The sequence below is a fragment of the Camelus ferus genome, chromosome 13 (assembly GCF_009834535.1).
Source record: "Camelus ferus isolate YT-003-E chromosome 13, BCGSAC_Cfer_1.0, whole genome shotgun sequence".
In the NCBI taxonomy this organism is placed as follows: domain Eukaryota; kingdom Metazoa; phylum Chordata; class Mammalia; order Artiodactyla; family Camelidae; genus Camelus; species Camelus ferus.
Window position 1 is genome coordinate 15,909,720 of NC_045708.1, and position 15,150 is coordinate 15,924,869.

Sequence of the window (15,150 nt, forward strand, 5' to 3'; positions counted from 1 at the left end):
GGGTGGCTCTTGCTCAGCCTTTACAGTAAGTAAGTGGTATTAGAGACACTGGGGTAGAGAGCTAATGGTACCGGTCATTAAATATGTCCTCTAGCTGTCAAATTGTTTCCTACCTCACATCACTTAATTCTGTACCTTTATAAAAAGCCATTCATTACCAACGACTCCCTCAAATAGTTAAACTTCATTTGCTCTTTATGCCCACATCGTACTCCATGTAAACTCTTAACTACACCTTTCTTTTTAAAATTAAGAGAGAGTCCTGAGATGGTACCTTGGCAGGTTCTTACGGTTAAAGTAGAATTGATGATTTTAGCCGTTTAATTTCTGAAAAACAGGATCGTGTGGGTGGACGAGTTGCTACGTTTCGCAAAGGAAACTATGTAGCTGATCTTGGAGCCATGGTAGTAACAGGTCTTGGTAAGTAGTTCTTAGTCTTGTGCTGTAATACAAGGTGTGAGATTGTTATAAAATTGTTTAATCTTGTATTTTAAAGTCATAGGAGCAATTTTAAAATATATTGGTTAGGATACTGTTCTTAGTATTAGGTAAATAGACAAATAGTCTTCCTGCAAAGATATATCAGTATGTGCAAAATTTAAAATGTACATGCATTTTACCTAGCAGATCCAGTTCTCGGAAGTTATCCTAAGAAAGTAGACAAGTGGACCATGTTGTGTTTATAACATTTTCAGTGTGGTGTAGCGGAATGGTAGAAAAACCAGAGATTGGAAGATTAAATTATTATTCAATGAGAACTGTACAACCACTGAAAATTGTGTACCTCCATAGTAACATGAAATTATGTTCACAATTTATTGCTAAGTTAAAAAGAGGTTACAAAACACTACATGTGTTATGATCCTTTTGTATGTATATGTCTGTAATTTTATGCACATAAAATCTAGGAGGATCTGTAACATTAACTAATTTGTGGCAATAGGTAACTTTTTGCTTTCTTTATGCTTATCTTACATATTTACTTTACTGTGGGCCCTTTTTTGATATATAATTCACATACCCTAAACTTTGATATTTTAAATTTGAGTAAAAATATTTTTGCTTTGAGGTTTTTGTTCTCTTTTCATAAGTATGTTGAATTTAATTGTTTGAATTTTTTCTAGGAGGGAATCCTATGGCTGTGGTCAGCAAACAAGTAAATATGGAACTGGCCAAGATCAAGCAAAAATGCCCACTTTATGAAGCTAATGGACAAGCTGTAAGTTGATGACAAACAGAACTTTTCACAGTTTCTTTGGTTCAGTTGAAAATAATTTTGGGGAAATGTGTGGATAACTATACACACATACAAATATGAACTGAGGGTAGAAATGGTGTAACATTATTCTGATTGTTTCTTAACTCTGAGCTGTATAAGAAGGGATTATACATGCCTGTTCAGGCATTTATCTTTAAATGTTTATGAAGGCTAGGCTAGCTAGGCAGTTAATCTTTTTATCTGGCTGTGGCCACCTACTTCAGGAGACCTGTGGAATTGACACCTGATTCTTCATTTCTTTGTATTGTGCCTCCCATCGTGTGTTTTAGCTTCGTGTGCTGTTTATTACTTCAGTTTTATGTTTGTAGGGTCAAGTTTTTGATGGGCTAATAGCGAAATGGTAATACAAATGTGTAGGTAGGTTAAAGTATTTGTTGACCAGAGGCATAGGAGCTTCCTCTACTTGGTATGGCAGTAGCATGGAAGTGATGTTCAGTATGAGACAGTGAGAGTGTTTTAACAACTCTGACAGGCTTAGACTGTCAAAATTTTTGTGGTGGGTGAAATTCAAAAGTTTGTGTTCATGGGGAGGGTACAGCTCAGTGGTAGAGTGCATGCCTAGCATACATGAGGTCCCGGGTTCAATCCCCAGTACTTCCATGTAAATAAATAAACCTAGTTCCCCCATCCCAAAACAAAAAAACAAAGCAAAAGTTTGTATTCAACAGAAGTTTTACCATCTTACCTGTCAGGAGTGAGGGAGTCTACAATTCTCAGGATATAAGCACATTATCATCTTTATATTTTAAGGAAGGGAGGGCTTGCTATATATATGAAAATCAGTTACTGTTACTAAAAGTGGTACGATTCCAACTCTTGAATTTTGTGGGATAAGTGCTGTGGGACAGCCTCACTTTTTCCTGTCTACCTTTAGCCTTTATGGGGTTCATATCAGAGAAGTACAGACTTTCAAGGAATACTTTGGTTCCCATCCCCACCATTCTGGATCCAGATTTCTTCCCAGGGCTCTTTTGGGGGGTGGGAGGGAGGAAGGGAAAGCCTTCCAGCAGAATAAACAAAATAGAAAGGAAAAAGATGAAGTAGAAGTTAACTCAGTAATTCAGTAAACTTCTGTTACTCAGAAAGATCTGTAAAGGTTATAGAGACAAATAAGACAGTCCCTACCATGTATGACCCCACAGTCTGGTGAGACTTGTACACAAATAATCATCTTTTCCCAACTTTTTATTATGGAAATTTTCAAATACACAAAAGTAGAAAGAGTACTGTAATGGGCTCCCATTTGTCCAGTCTTGTTTCGTCTACTTAGTACTTTTGAGAGCAGGGGATGTGACATGACCAGGTAGATGTTTTAGGTAGATAGGCAATAATGTAGAGAATTGAATTGAGGAAGCAAAGTCTCTGAAGTGGATACATTAGTCCTCAAGAAGTAATGGAGTCCAAACCAAGGATTATTGCTGATCTTTGAGACGCTGTCTTTTTCTTTAGACTTTCTTGAATGTAGAGCAGGTTCATGTAGTCTTTCTAACAGTGAAAAGTGAGGATTTTTTTCTAGTTAGAGATATCCAGAGAAATTGTCTTCTTTCTAGGTATTAGATAAGCTTTAATACATTTTTAAAAACGTGTGTTTCTAAATAATATCCTAGTATTCATTCAAGTGTGGTCTACAACCAGCTGCTGATCCATGAACTAACTGTTGGTTACTAGTATGGGATGAGATAAATGGCTTGTTCCAGAATGTAAATAAACCACATCCTTAACCATGCTGTTAGCTCAGATGATGACTTTTTAAAATTTATTTATTTTTTTCTGGTAGCAAAACTTTCTATGAAAGAAGTGGTGCATTAGTTTACATTCTGGCATAAGCTCCGTACCTCACCAGGACCAGCCCTTTGAGTAGCATTGTAGTAAACAGTTGTTAAGCTGGTGTATGGTTTTCAGCATTTTATTGTCATTGAACTCTGATCTTTATAGAATTTTTCTAAGTTGGTTTGTTTCTATTTGGTGCAGTAGCCAAGTGGTAAAGAGGATTCTGATTCTCTAAGTATTCTGAAATTTGGGGAAAAGTTCTTTGCAGCTTTGAGTTCTTCTTGCCTTAAATTAGTTAATCAAACATAAACCGTGTTAATGTTTCTATATCTCGCTGTTCCCAGTAGTCTAGCTCGGAGTAGGAGTGGACAACTATTGACCAGTAGACTGGCTTTTCGCTTATAGGACAAGTACTAAGAGCTTAGAGCCCCATTAATTTATGCTTACAATCACAGATGTATTTCATTGCTTTAGAAATCTAAGGAATAATTAGTCAGTTGCTCCATTCTCCCATTTTTCAAGGGGAGAATCTAAAGCTCAGGCATGTGCTTACCTGAGGTCATTATAGTCAACAAGTTGTAGAGCTGGGGTCCCTTGCCTGGTGTTCCAGCTTTAATGACCACACTTGTTCCATTCTGTCTGGCTGATAGTACGGGGAAGGCGGGGGCAAGGGTGAGTGTGTAGTTCTAACTGCCAGTATGACTGGATCAGCTGAGTCTCCTTCTCAAAGAGCTTTCTTTTAATAGTTACTCTAAAGAGGCAACAAAGCTCTCCTTGAGTGACCACATTCAATCAGCCATTGATTTTTCTTTAGTAAACTTTTAAATGAAATTGGATGTGTTCCTCCATTCTCTGTGGACAGCCTCAGTGGAAGAGGATGACTCGGTGGTTCTGTTGTTGATACATAGAAATTAATTCTGTCATCCTGTATAAGGCCAGCAGTTAACTCATAGTTTTATATTTATCACTTGTAATATTATCTTAAAGACATAGCACCATACCCATCCATTTTGCTGCAATAGGAAAAAAATCCCATAGCAAGTGGTTTTTGTTTTGTTACCTTGTTCTTGTTTTAATCACTGTCACAAGAATCCCTGAAAGAGTTCGCCTCTGTGTTCTCACTGGTCTGGCATTGGCAGCTAGAATGTTGAGCTTCTATGTTTGTTTTTGACAAAGGAAGCTTATTTTGTGGCTTTGGTTGACTAGAACAAGGGCTTTTCAGTTTGGTTCTAATAGAATATATCCTTATAAATGGAAGTATCTTCCAAGCCCATAAAAACAATCAGAGCTAATAAAGCAGCTGCCCTCAGATTGATTGATGATGGAGTTGTACTCTGAACTATGCTGTAATCAGCTTCAAATGGATATGGAGAAGGTTGGGAAATAGAGTAATTCATACTTCAGGAGCATCTGGGGAGTCACGAGTAAGAGGACTGAAAACATGGACTGGTCGGGGAGACTGGGGAAATGACCGAGTGTTTCCTGCATATCCTGTACACCAGCTAGTAACTCGGGGGCTTTAGATTCTGGTTTTGGTTTTGGCTTTTTTTGAGTAATGAAAAGGTATCTTAAATTCCTGCAGTGCTCAAGCATTCTGCATTGTGCCTTGTCTCCTTTTGAGGGAGTGTGTGTGTGAGAGAGAGAGATTGTCAAGTGAGATCCAAAGACTCAGTAACTACTTGGAGAAACATCTTTCTGCTTGAGAATGGCTCAACTGTCATGAGGAAGAAAGTTAACACTTGAAAGGTAACAGGTTCCAGGCCTCTTAAAAATACCATTAATTGGATACACTCAGTACCTATCATAACTTAGCAAGTTTTCATTTACACTCATATAGAGTCATGCCTAATTAGGTTATTATACTTTTGACACAGGTGTCTTGGCCTTTTCGGTTTTCATCTTCCTTTTCAGAAACATCTTTAGTATCTTTAAGGCGGTCTTTCTCTATCCTTTAAAATTATGACTGCCAATCCCTGCTTTTTATAAATGTCAAAATCTCATACCTTCCTTTAATGTTTTTGAAGTTCTAAAATAGTTATTTTCCCCTCAGATATAGTTAACAAAACTGACTTTGCTTTTCCAAACTACATTAATTTATTCATTTAACAAGAATTTACTGAGCACCTCTATTATGTGCTAGAAACTGCTAGAGTGTACTTCTCCACACGGCTTCGTCCCTGCTCTAGAAAAGTTAGTTATTTACATCCCCTGAAAGATTCCTTTATGAGGTAAAAGATGGGAAGGAAGACAACAATCTCCATTCATAAGATCACACTGAATTTTATTCAGGATATACCTGCTGTCCTTAGTCTCCCTTTAGGGTTAATAGCTGTATCTCATTTCCCTCAGCTGTTTGGTAATCTGAGTTAGAAACTCCTCAGATGTAAATTTCTTCTTCTGGGTTTTACCAAAGAAACTAATCTTTCATTTTATCATAATTCTATAAGTGCATAGGGATGGGAGAGGTGAAGATTGACTGTAGCCTCTGTTGGTCAGATCAGGCCAGTACAGCTTTTTTCAGGGTGTAATTCTTCCTGAGAATTTCTCTGGCTAAATCTCAGAACTTGGAGTACCCAGAACCTAGGTGCACTTAACTCCATTTTGCTCTGCTGCTAGAGAACTTCTGTAGACTGGAAGATGGATGGACAGTGTATTTGAAGACCTAACAAACCTGTGATGATAGAATACAACCAGAGGTAGAACTCAGAAGAGCTGTCCTTCCTTTGAGATGACTTCTTGCAAGATCAGAGACCCTGTCCAGAAAATTGCTTGGCTCTCCCTAAATGTATTCTGCATGGCCAGTCACACAGGCTGCCCGGGCCCTGACCATGTTCAGGAGTGCTCCATATAATCTACAGGATCAAAATAATCAGGATTGTACCCATGTAGAGCAGTGAGACTCACTAAATTTTTAATCTTGAAGGAACCATTTATCGAGAGCCTTTCGTAGAGAAATAAATAGTTTTGAAAAATAATCAAAATCTGTTTCAAGTGATAGCCTTTCTGTTTGATTCTTTGCTAGAAAGCTGTATCAAAGGTCCTTTCCCAAAAGACTGCTTCTTAGTTTGTTGTTGTATGTTTTCACTGTGTTGTGGTATGGAAATCCAGTTGCATCAAACATGCTGCGTAACCGTTGGTAATCGTTTGCTGAATTCCTTTCTCAGGTTGCAATTTAAGAACCTAGAGTAGAATGGTCAGGTAAAACTAAAATTATTGTGCCTTGTGTTTAGAAATTGCCAACATTTCAACATCCTTGCATAATTATTTGTGGAACTAACAGAATCTGAGGGTTCTCACCAAAGGGAAAGAAATGACCTGAAATAGGTATTTAAGGGGGTGCTTAGGGTTGTCAATTAAGTTATTTTCATTGTCTGAATATGTCAACTAGAACATATCTAACTAAGCTTAATTTTAGAAAAAGATTCAAGATTTACATATATCAAAAACACATTTTGGTTTTCTCCTGGTCAGTACTGGTTTCCTAATGGACAAGTATTTTATTTACTGTTTTCCAAATATTTCTTTAATTTCAAAGTGGAATTTTGAAATTAATGGGGGAAAAATCCTGGTTTCAGAGGTAGCCCTGGTTTCACTGGCAACATACCTATAAATGCTTACCTAGCAGAAAATGGATGGGGCCTGACTGCTGACTAGAGCCCTGAGTTAGAGTGGGGTACGGGAGATACAGTTTCATCCTGCTGTCCGTCAGACGTGGCAGTGATCTTTTGGTTTGGTGTTTGTCTGTTTGTTTGATTTTGTTGTTGTTCTTGTTAACTGTTCTGTGTTTTTCCTTTTCTCTTTTATTGAATTTTGCTTTATTCCTCTCTGCTTTCTGATACTGTCTCCCTTTACCACCTCACCACCCCCACTCTCCCACCCAACTGCCTTTCTTTTGCCCATTTCTATGCCTTGACTTTCCCATTTTAGTCTCTGTACAGTCTGTTCCTTATTTCTCGGTGGTTGCAGCTTCTAAGCTAACAGAATGCTTCTGTCTTGCTGTGTGTTGATTTTACAGCTGTCATACAAAACTAAACTTGATGTGGCTATTGGGCTGTTATTTACAGTTTATTTCTTTCTCTGCTGCACTGGTTAAAAGGACACTGTCAAGGTATTTTTTTTCATAATTTTTCAAATCATTTTCCTCACTGTTTACAATAACCCATTAAAAGCTTGAAACTTAAATCTTTCCCTTCCAAAGATCCTCTCCATCCTACATTCACACTGGTTTGTTGTTGTAAAGTTGGGCCTATATGTTGGGCTGGTGCCATTTGAGTTTTTGTCATTGAAAGCGCATGTAAAAAGTCAGGTTTTTTGTGGGGGCTGTGGGTGGACTAAAGGGGAAAGTGTAATGAAACAAGTGGGCTGCTCAGCAAACAGAGGGAAGAAACAAAAGGTCAAATTTGGTCCCGCTAACCTTGACAGTGTCCCTTTAAATATTTCTCTGCCACACACCCTGGACCCCAGTTACTGAGCCTTTGAGTGCTGCGTACTTTTTCAGTATGAACTTCCCTATGTGACTGTCACCCTAGCTGCAAAGATTAAAGCTTGTCTAAGGCAAGCCATCCAGTTGACACTGGAAGAGCTTTAATCTGTATCGTTTGCACACTTGTGTAGTGGCACATTCTGCTGTCTTGTACAGGCACATGTGATCTGGTCCCTCTTGCTGCTATAGCATCCTTTTGCTAGGCGTTTTAGAAGCCACACATAGAAATATCACCATTTGTATGCCAGAAAAGTAGTCATTCACATTGCATCTGTGATTAGTTAAGGTCTCATAACTATGTAGATTTCCTGTTGAAAATATAATTGTTTCCTTTTTAAAGGAGCACCAGATTTAGAGTTTTTAGAACCCTCTTTTGTAACATCATTGCAGGAATTACACTAAGCAAATTTCAGCATTGCTTTGAGCTGCTCTGTATATGACCATCACATCAGTGACGAAAAGTAACTGATGAGAAAGTAAACGAAATTCCTGACAAGAGGGTCACTTCCATCAGCTTTGATAGCTGTGTAATCAGAACAAGTAAGAATGTCACCAAGAGCTCCTTTCTTTGGCCGTGGAGTTGAATGGATAGGTCAGATTTGTTTGATCCATCAAGACCTGGGTACCACCTTAATATATAAATGGCACCAAGCATCCGAAGCCCAGTTCACTGCCTTATTTCTCAACATAAGCCAGAAGATTATCATTTATATCTCTTAGGCTAAGGGGGATTCTCTAATTTGTAAAGATTTCCTGATCTCTCCCATGTGTGATCTTTTAGAACTTGATGCATTAAAATATTGTTTTGATTGAATCAGTTATAGTGTCTTGTCATATTTTCAGTTCCAAAGAATTGCAGTCCTTTTCCTTTTCACTTTTTGGTGCAGATTGTACTTCTCACCACATTCTTTTTGCCATACCGTGACCCATCTGATAGAGTTGTGTGACTCATCAGTGAAGGAGCAGAGGCTAGTGCTTCAAAATCATCTGTTTAATTGGGAAGGGCAAAGATGAAGGTGTTTCAAATGAGAAGTAGAGTTTTACTGTGACGATCTTGTCCACAGTATTTACCACTAATTGTAAAAGATCACTCTTCCTCAGCCTTAGTGATCATTAGAACTTACTTTCATGTTTTGTTTTCTTTTTACCAATTCTAGGTTGATTGTAAAGTGAAATTCCAAATTTTGAATCCCATTTCCCAGTTGATGCCCAGCTTTTTATGGCAGGAGATGCTTGCCTTAGAGAGATGCTCTTTCCTTCTCGCTAGTGCCATAAGTTCAGCAGTAAGAGTGTAGATACAGTGTACTTTGGCGCTGAATTCAGCAGTAGCAGGAGGACTGTGTCAGCTAACTGATGGGGTATCACTAGGCAGGGGCACAGCAGGGGTTAGGAGCGTGGTCTCGCAGCTTGATGATCTGCTTTGCAGTCTGTTCTCTTCCTCCACAATAGTGAGCCAGACCTGGTACCTTAGTCACTCAGAGTCTAAGAGCTTTGGACATTCAATTCTGAACTTAAATGGTACCATAAAACCCTACTACTCTGAAAGAATTAAGATGCTCTTGTGTTCTTATTAATAGCCATGAATTTTACTTCTCTCTTCCCTACTCCCACCTGAAATTTGTCATCTTTGAGGGAAATCAGATACCTTGGCCTTCTTTTTTCATCCTGCCCTTGTTCTGGAAGGTGCTCAGGTGTGTTGACACAGTGTTTGTTCTCTGGGACTTTTCCAGCAGTGTTGTCTGCATGTCAGCCTGGCTTATCTCCGTGCATGTCAGCTCCAGGGCACCTTGTGTTCCACATGACTTCACTTAGCACCAGTGTGAATCCTGTGGCTGTTAATAGAGATGGAGTCCCAGCTCTGAGGGCAAAATTGTGAAAGTAGGAGAATATCTGGGCTGAAACATCTCATATCTCATTTAATAGAATTGACCACTCCATAGAAAAGACAGTTTGAATCATTGTCCTCAAAGGTTTCCCCTTTGAGATACATGTTTTGATCTTTTAAACTGTAGAGCATTTGTGTTTTCATGGATGGTTATATTTAGTCTTGTAAGGACCAACTCTGCCATACTTCGAATTTTCAGGTTCCTAAAGAGAAAGATGAAATGGTAGAGCAAGAGTTTAACCGGTTGCTAGAAGCTACATCTTACCTTAGTCATCAACTAGACTTCAATGTCCTCAATAATAAGCCTGTGTCCCTTGGTCAGGCCTTGGAAGTTGTCATTCAGTAAGTACTTTGGTACTGCTTATTGTTTTGTGAATTCTGCTTATAGACTTGCTGTTTAATGTTTTAAGTTTTTCATCAAGTCTTATTTGAGATGGTTTTCACTTATTTTCATGCAAAACAGTTAAATCCAAAAGTAAAGCCATTTAAGATAATTACATGATCCTTAAGCCGCCTCTCTATTGTAAAATTTTCTTTTTTATGGTACCGAGTTAACTGCATTTAACATAGCCTAGAAAATAGTTTGCCACCAGCCAACTTTCTTGTTCCAAAGAATTAGAAATTTCAGTGGGCTTTGATGCCATCAAATGTTTTTGATGGGCATCTGTCTTATGCAGCAAGGCTGGCTGTGTGGCCAGGATATACATATTGTCTCTTCAGGTTACAAGAAAAGCACGTCAAAGATGAGCAGATTGAACATTGGAAGAAGATAGTGAAAACTCAGGAGGAACTGAAAGAACTTCTTAATAAGGTGAAATTCTATATATTTTTTTCATAACTGAAGATGCATCAGTAAGGGGAAAAGGCTCTTTAATTTAGAAATTCTAAAAACATTTCTGATTTTTTTAATCTGTGGAAGCTAAAGTCTGCTCTGGTGGGGCTCATTATTCTTAGGCAATAATGACTAGCAAAAGACACTGTTTTATCTGTCAGTCTTTCAGCATGACATTATTGACAAGTTGTTGCTGGGGGAAATAGGTCTTTCCTGTGTCAGGTTGCCTTTGTTGCAAAGCTGGCCCAGTGCCCTCTGCTGAAATCCAGGATGAGAGGAAGATCAGCTGTGCTGGGGTCAGGTTCCCACTGATGAAGGCAGCATGTCAGCAGCCAGGACCATGATTCATTGCCATAATTATTTCATTTGAGGTGGCAGTATGGGGACACTCCCCAGTCGTATGTCTGTTGAGGTCCTTGTTTACCTACCTTCCAAAGCCCAAGCTCTAGAGTGGGAAGCCATTTGTTTCTCCTCATCCTGCCAGCTGCAAATATGGGGGCTTTATAACACAAAATCTGGGTGCGTCTTGTGATCGGTCTCTGCCTCACTCTCTTGCTGTGCCTCATTTCTCCATCTTGACAGATGAAGAGATCTCTGGCCCAGTTTCATGGATTGTGGTGCGTGTGCAGTGAGGAGAGAGGCTAGAGAACAGCTGGTGTGGGGCTTCGGTCCTGAGCTTTAACCTTTACCCTAGTCTTTGTAGCAGCATCAGAAACCTGAAAAAACTAACATTCGGAATGGTTCCTTAAGGTTCTTTTTGTGATGATTTGACCTTTTACATATTTAAAAAACAAATCATGACAATTTGTTTCCCAAAACAATAAATTTAAGTTAAATTGGTGGTGGTTTTTTTCCTGGTAGTTAAATTAATTTTAATAATATATTTTGATTAATGGGACACTCCTAGCTCTCCCATTTGTTTCAGAAAGCAGAGCCAATCCTGTTACCTGATAGTGATGTGATACTTCTGTGTTGAACCATGTAGAGTTTTTCCTGTTTTAAAATGTCATGATTTGGAAGAGGTATTAAAGAATTCCAGGGACCTTGCACTGTAACTCTGTTTTGATATAATAGCAGTTTAGGGGAGGAGCCAAAGCACATGCTTTGGCAATGAATTATATCACTATTTGAAATGGTAAATTTGTATTTTTCCCTCTTAGATGGTAAATTTAAAAGAGAAAATTAAAGAACTCCATCAGCAATACAAAGAAGCATCTGAAGTCAAGCCACCCAGAGATATCACTGCTGAGTTCTTAGTGAAAAGCAAACACAGGGATCTGACTGCCCTGTGCAAGGTGTGGTATACGTGCATGCCTCATTGAATTTACTTGGAATCCTAGGAAATAGTATAGATCTGGGAAACTGGAAAAGAGAGAGCCACCAGCCAATCCCAGGTGCCTATAGTAGAAAGAAGAGGGTTTGGTACACAGGAGCTGTGGGGGACTTAGTGGGTTAGTTTTGTCTGCTTTTTCTGCAGAATTTATACCTTGTTTTCATAATCTCATCCTTCAGCTTACCTACATCTCAGTTTGGCCCTCTGTCATAGTTTAGCCCTGACAGTTTAGAATAATGATAATGAACATGGACTCAGAGTCTTAAGAGTCATACTGTCTGGCTGAAACCCCTTAACTTGTAGCTCTTAGCCACGTGACTTTGGACCCCTTAATTAGCTCATCTATAACGTGGTGTTTCGTACTGCCTCACTTGTAGGGGTACAGAATGCTTATTCCGTGCTAGCGTCATGGTCAGTGCACAGGAGTGGTAGTCGCTATTCTCGGTCATCCTTACTGTCTAGCATACTAGTATGTTTCTTTATTTCCTCCTCCTGCCTCTCCTCCCCTCTCTCACACTCCCCACTTTTAATTCCAGGCTAACATTGTAACTTGTCTCCAAGAACAACCATCCTGGAGCCTTGACGCAGCCATAAGCTGAGGCACACTTGTAGATTGACCTGAACAGGGATGTGGTCCAGGCCTTACATTTTGTGGTATAAATAACTGGGTGGGTCTCTGTCCCATCAAGATCAACCTGGTTCTCTTAATTTTATCAGGAATATGACGAATTAGCTGAAACACAAGGAAAACTAGAAGAAAAGCTTCAAGAATTGGAAGCCAATCCCCCAAGGTAAGGAAAACAAGGAGACTCAGCTTTTACTGTTCCTTCTGTTAGATTTAGAAGGAAAATTACAAAGCATCCTGGGATTTTATTTGTGTTCAGTGACTGGACTATAGATTGTTCAGTGAATGGAAGTAACCTGTGTACATAGGACTACTTGTCAGGTTCCGTAATCCCCTGCTCTTATATTTTAATGTGTGAGAGTGTCCTAGATGCTTAAACGTACTGTGTTTGAAAAGATAGCCTTTCTCCATAAGATTCTGATATTTGAACGAAAATATAGTTAATGAAAATTGTCTTTGAGTGGGGTACAAGGTGGTATTGCTTTAAATTCTCATAATTCTGGGGGCTAGGAAAGTATTACACTTTATTTCCATTGGATTTTTGACAGTGAACACATGTTGACGGTGTACTCCATGTTGTATCTTCTTCCACATACATCTACTCTGTTCTGTAGTCAGGGATGCTACCCATTTTTGCTGGGGGAAAAAAAAAAGCCCATGCTTTATTTTCAATTTAAAACAAATAAGCTTTAGAATTTCTTCACGTAAGGCGTAGTCCCGCTGAGATCATCCACATCAGCCCATTGAGAATAGTAGTAATGCCCTTTGACAATCTTGTGCTCTTCTGTTCTCTTTTTGCAGTGATGTATATCTCTCGTCAAGAGACAGACAGATACTTGATTGGCATTTTGCAAATCTGGAATTTGCTAATGCCACACCTCTCTCTACACTCTCCCTTAAACATTGGGATCAGGTAAAATTCCTTTATCATTTATTTTGTTGCATGTGGGCTGAGAGGACTCCTGAGAGAAACTGTTAATGTGTTTGTATGTGTGTTTTTAAACAGTTCTGTTAAGATTTATTTTTTATATAACAAAACTTACCTATTTTAAGTGAGCAGTTTGATGCTTTGCCAAATTGATGTAGTCATGAATCACCATCACAATTAAGATACAGAACATGGCTGCCATCCTGAAAAGTTCTCTCTTGCCCCTTTGCAGTCAGTCCCCGGCCCTCCTGTTTCTGGCCCTACACAACCGCTGATTTGCTTTCTGTCACTATAGTTTTGCTTTTTCTAGAATTACATATAAATTGAACCATACAGTATATAGCCTTTTGTATGTGACTTTTTTCACTTTGAGATTCATTGTTGTTGTGCATTATCAGTAGTTTGTTCCTTTTTATTGTTTAGTAATATTCATATGCATTGTATGGCTATACCATAGAATGTTTATCCATTCAGTGGTACATTTAGGTTGTTTCCAGTTTTTGGCTATAAATGACTGAAGCTACTGTGAACATTTATGTCTGTCTCTTGGGTAAATATCTAGGAGTAAAATTGTTGGGTCTGTGGGAAGTAGATTTTTAACTTTATAAGAAACTTCCAAGCTGTTTTCCAAATTGCATTTCCACCAGCACTGTATGTAAGTTCCAGTTGCTCCACATCCTCACCAACACTTGGTATTGCCAGTTTTTAAATTGTTAACCATTTTAATGGTTGTATAGTAGTTTTTCATTGTGGTTTTGATTTGTATTTCTGTGATGACTGGTGATGTGAAGCATCTTTTCATGTGCTTTAGGCCATTCCAATGTCAATTCTTTGTTGAAAGTCTGTTCAGATCTATTGCCTATTTTAAAAAACCTAGTTGTGTGTCCTCTTTTAAGAGTTCATTATGTTTTTTAAATTCTGGATACACTAATACTTTTGTCAGATTTATGTTTTGAAAATATCTTCTTCCAGTCTACGGCTTGCCATTTCATTTTCTAAATGGTGTCTTTCAAAGAGCAAAAGGTTTTAATTTTATGAAGTCCTGTTTATCAGCTCTTTCTTTTAGGCTTTGTGCTTTTTGTATCCTGAAAAATCTTTTTCTAAACCTGATTGCAAAGATTTCCTCCTGTTTTCTTCCTGAACTTTTATGGACTTAACTCGTATGTGAGGTCTGTGATCCATTTTGAGTTAATTTTTGTGTATAATGAGGAGTGAGGGTAGGGTTCATGTTTTTTTATATGGTTATCTAATAAATTATTCTAGCACCACTCTTTCTCTTCATTGAAAATTAGTTGAGCGTGTGTGAGTCTATTTACCATTACTCTCTTCTGTTCAATATCTATCTATATGCCGCTGTCACACTGTCTTGATTACTGTTGCTTTATAGTACATCTTGAATTTGAGTACTAGAAGTTCTCCACCTTTGTTCTTTTTTGAAAGTGTTTTGGCTATTTTTAGGTCTTCTATAAAATTTTAAAATCAGTTTATCAATTTCTACAAAAAAATACCTTCTAGGATTGTCATCTTAACAGTATTGTGTCTTCTAATCCTTGAACATGGTGTATCTCTCCATTTAATTTAGGATTTCTTTATCTCAGCAGTACTTTAGAGTGCTCAGTGTATAGGTCTTACACATCTTTTGTTAAATTATTAAGTATTTTCAGTGTGATGTTACTCTTGACCTGATGAGAAATCAAAAGGCTTCTTAGATGTTGAGTGGGCTAATCTCTAAATCTGAGATTTTGGCCAGACTTAAAATTGTGTAGAAATAAATATTGCATTTTACTTACATATTTCATTTTCATTATACGTTTTCCTAGTAAAATTATTTTGACATCTTCATCTTTAGATTATGCCCTGGTATTTTTTAAAATCTGAATTATAGCAAGGATTGGACTTGTCAATGGTATAAATTTTACAGAATTTCCAGTTTCTTTATGATTTTTTATATAAATACTAAATGAGTCTTATCCTAGTCACTTGATTTATCACTTGAAGTTTCAGTGTGTTCATTT

At 38.1% G+C, this 15,150-nt stretch overlaps 2 protein-coding genes across 7 annotated transcripts in view; one reads left to right on the forward strand and one right to left on the reverse strand.

The window, feature by feature from the left end:
* KDM1A (lysine demethylase 1A) overlaps window positions 1-15,150 on the forward strand; it is a 54,876-nt gene that overhangs the window by 32,412 nt on the left and 7,314 nt on the right. For both annotated transcript variants that reach the window (XM_032495423.1, XM_032495424.1), the window contains 7 exons: window positions 339-420; window positions 1,125-1,219; window positions 9,617-9,759; window positions 10,138-10,228; window positions 11,410-11,544; window positions 12,300-12,373; window positions 13,009-13,120. In XM_032495423.1, coding sequence (XP_032351314.1) covers window positions 339-420; window positions 1,125-1,219; window positions 9,617-9,759; window positions 10,138-10,228; window positions 11,410-11,544; window positions 12,300-12,373; window positions 13,009-13,120 — 732 coding nt within the window. The remainder of the gene's footprint in view (window positions 1-338; window positions 421-1,124; window positions 1,220-9,616; window positions 9,760-10,137; window positions 10,229-11,409; window positions 11,545-12,299; window positions 12,374-13,008; window positions 13,121-15,150) is intronic.
* Window positions 1-15,150, reverse strand: part of LUZP1 (leucine zipper protein 1) — a 104,547-nt gene that overhangs the window by 6,335 nt on the left and 83,062 nt on the right. For 2 of the 5 annotated variants that reach the window (XM_032495420.1, XM_032495421.1), the window contains exon 5: window positions 316-442. The gene's annotated coding sequence lies outside the window, so the exon portion shown is untranslated. Of the gene's footprint in view, window positions 1-274; window positions 443-7,555; window positions 9,621-15,150 lie in introns of those variants that run through there. The other 3 variants (XR_004325410.1, XR_004325411.1, XM_032495419.1) reach the window with 3 other exon arrangements.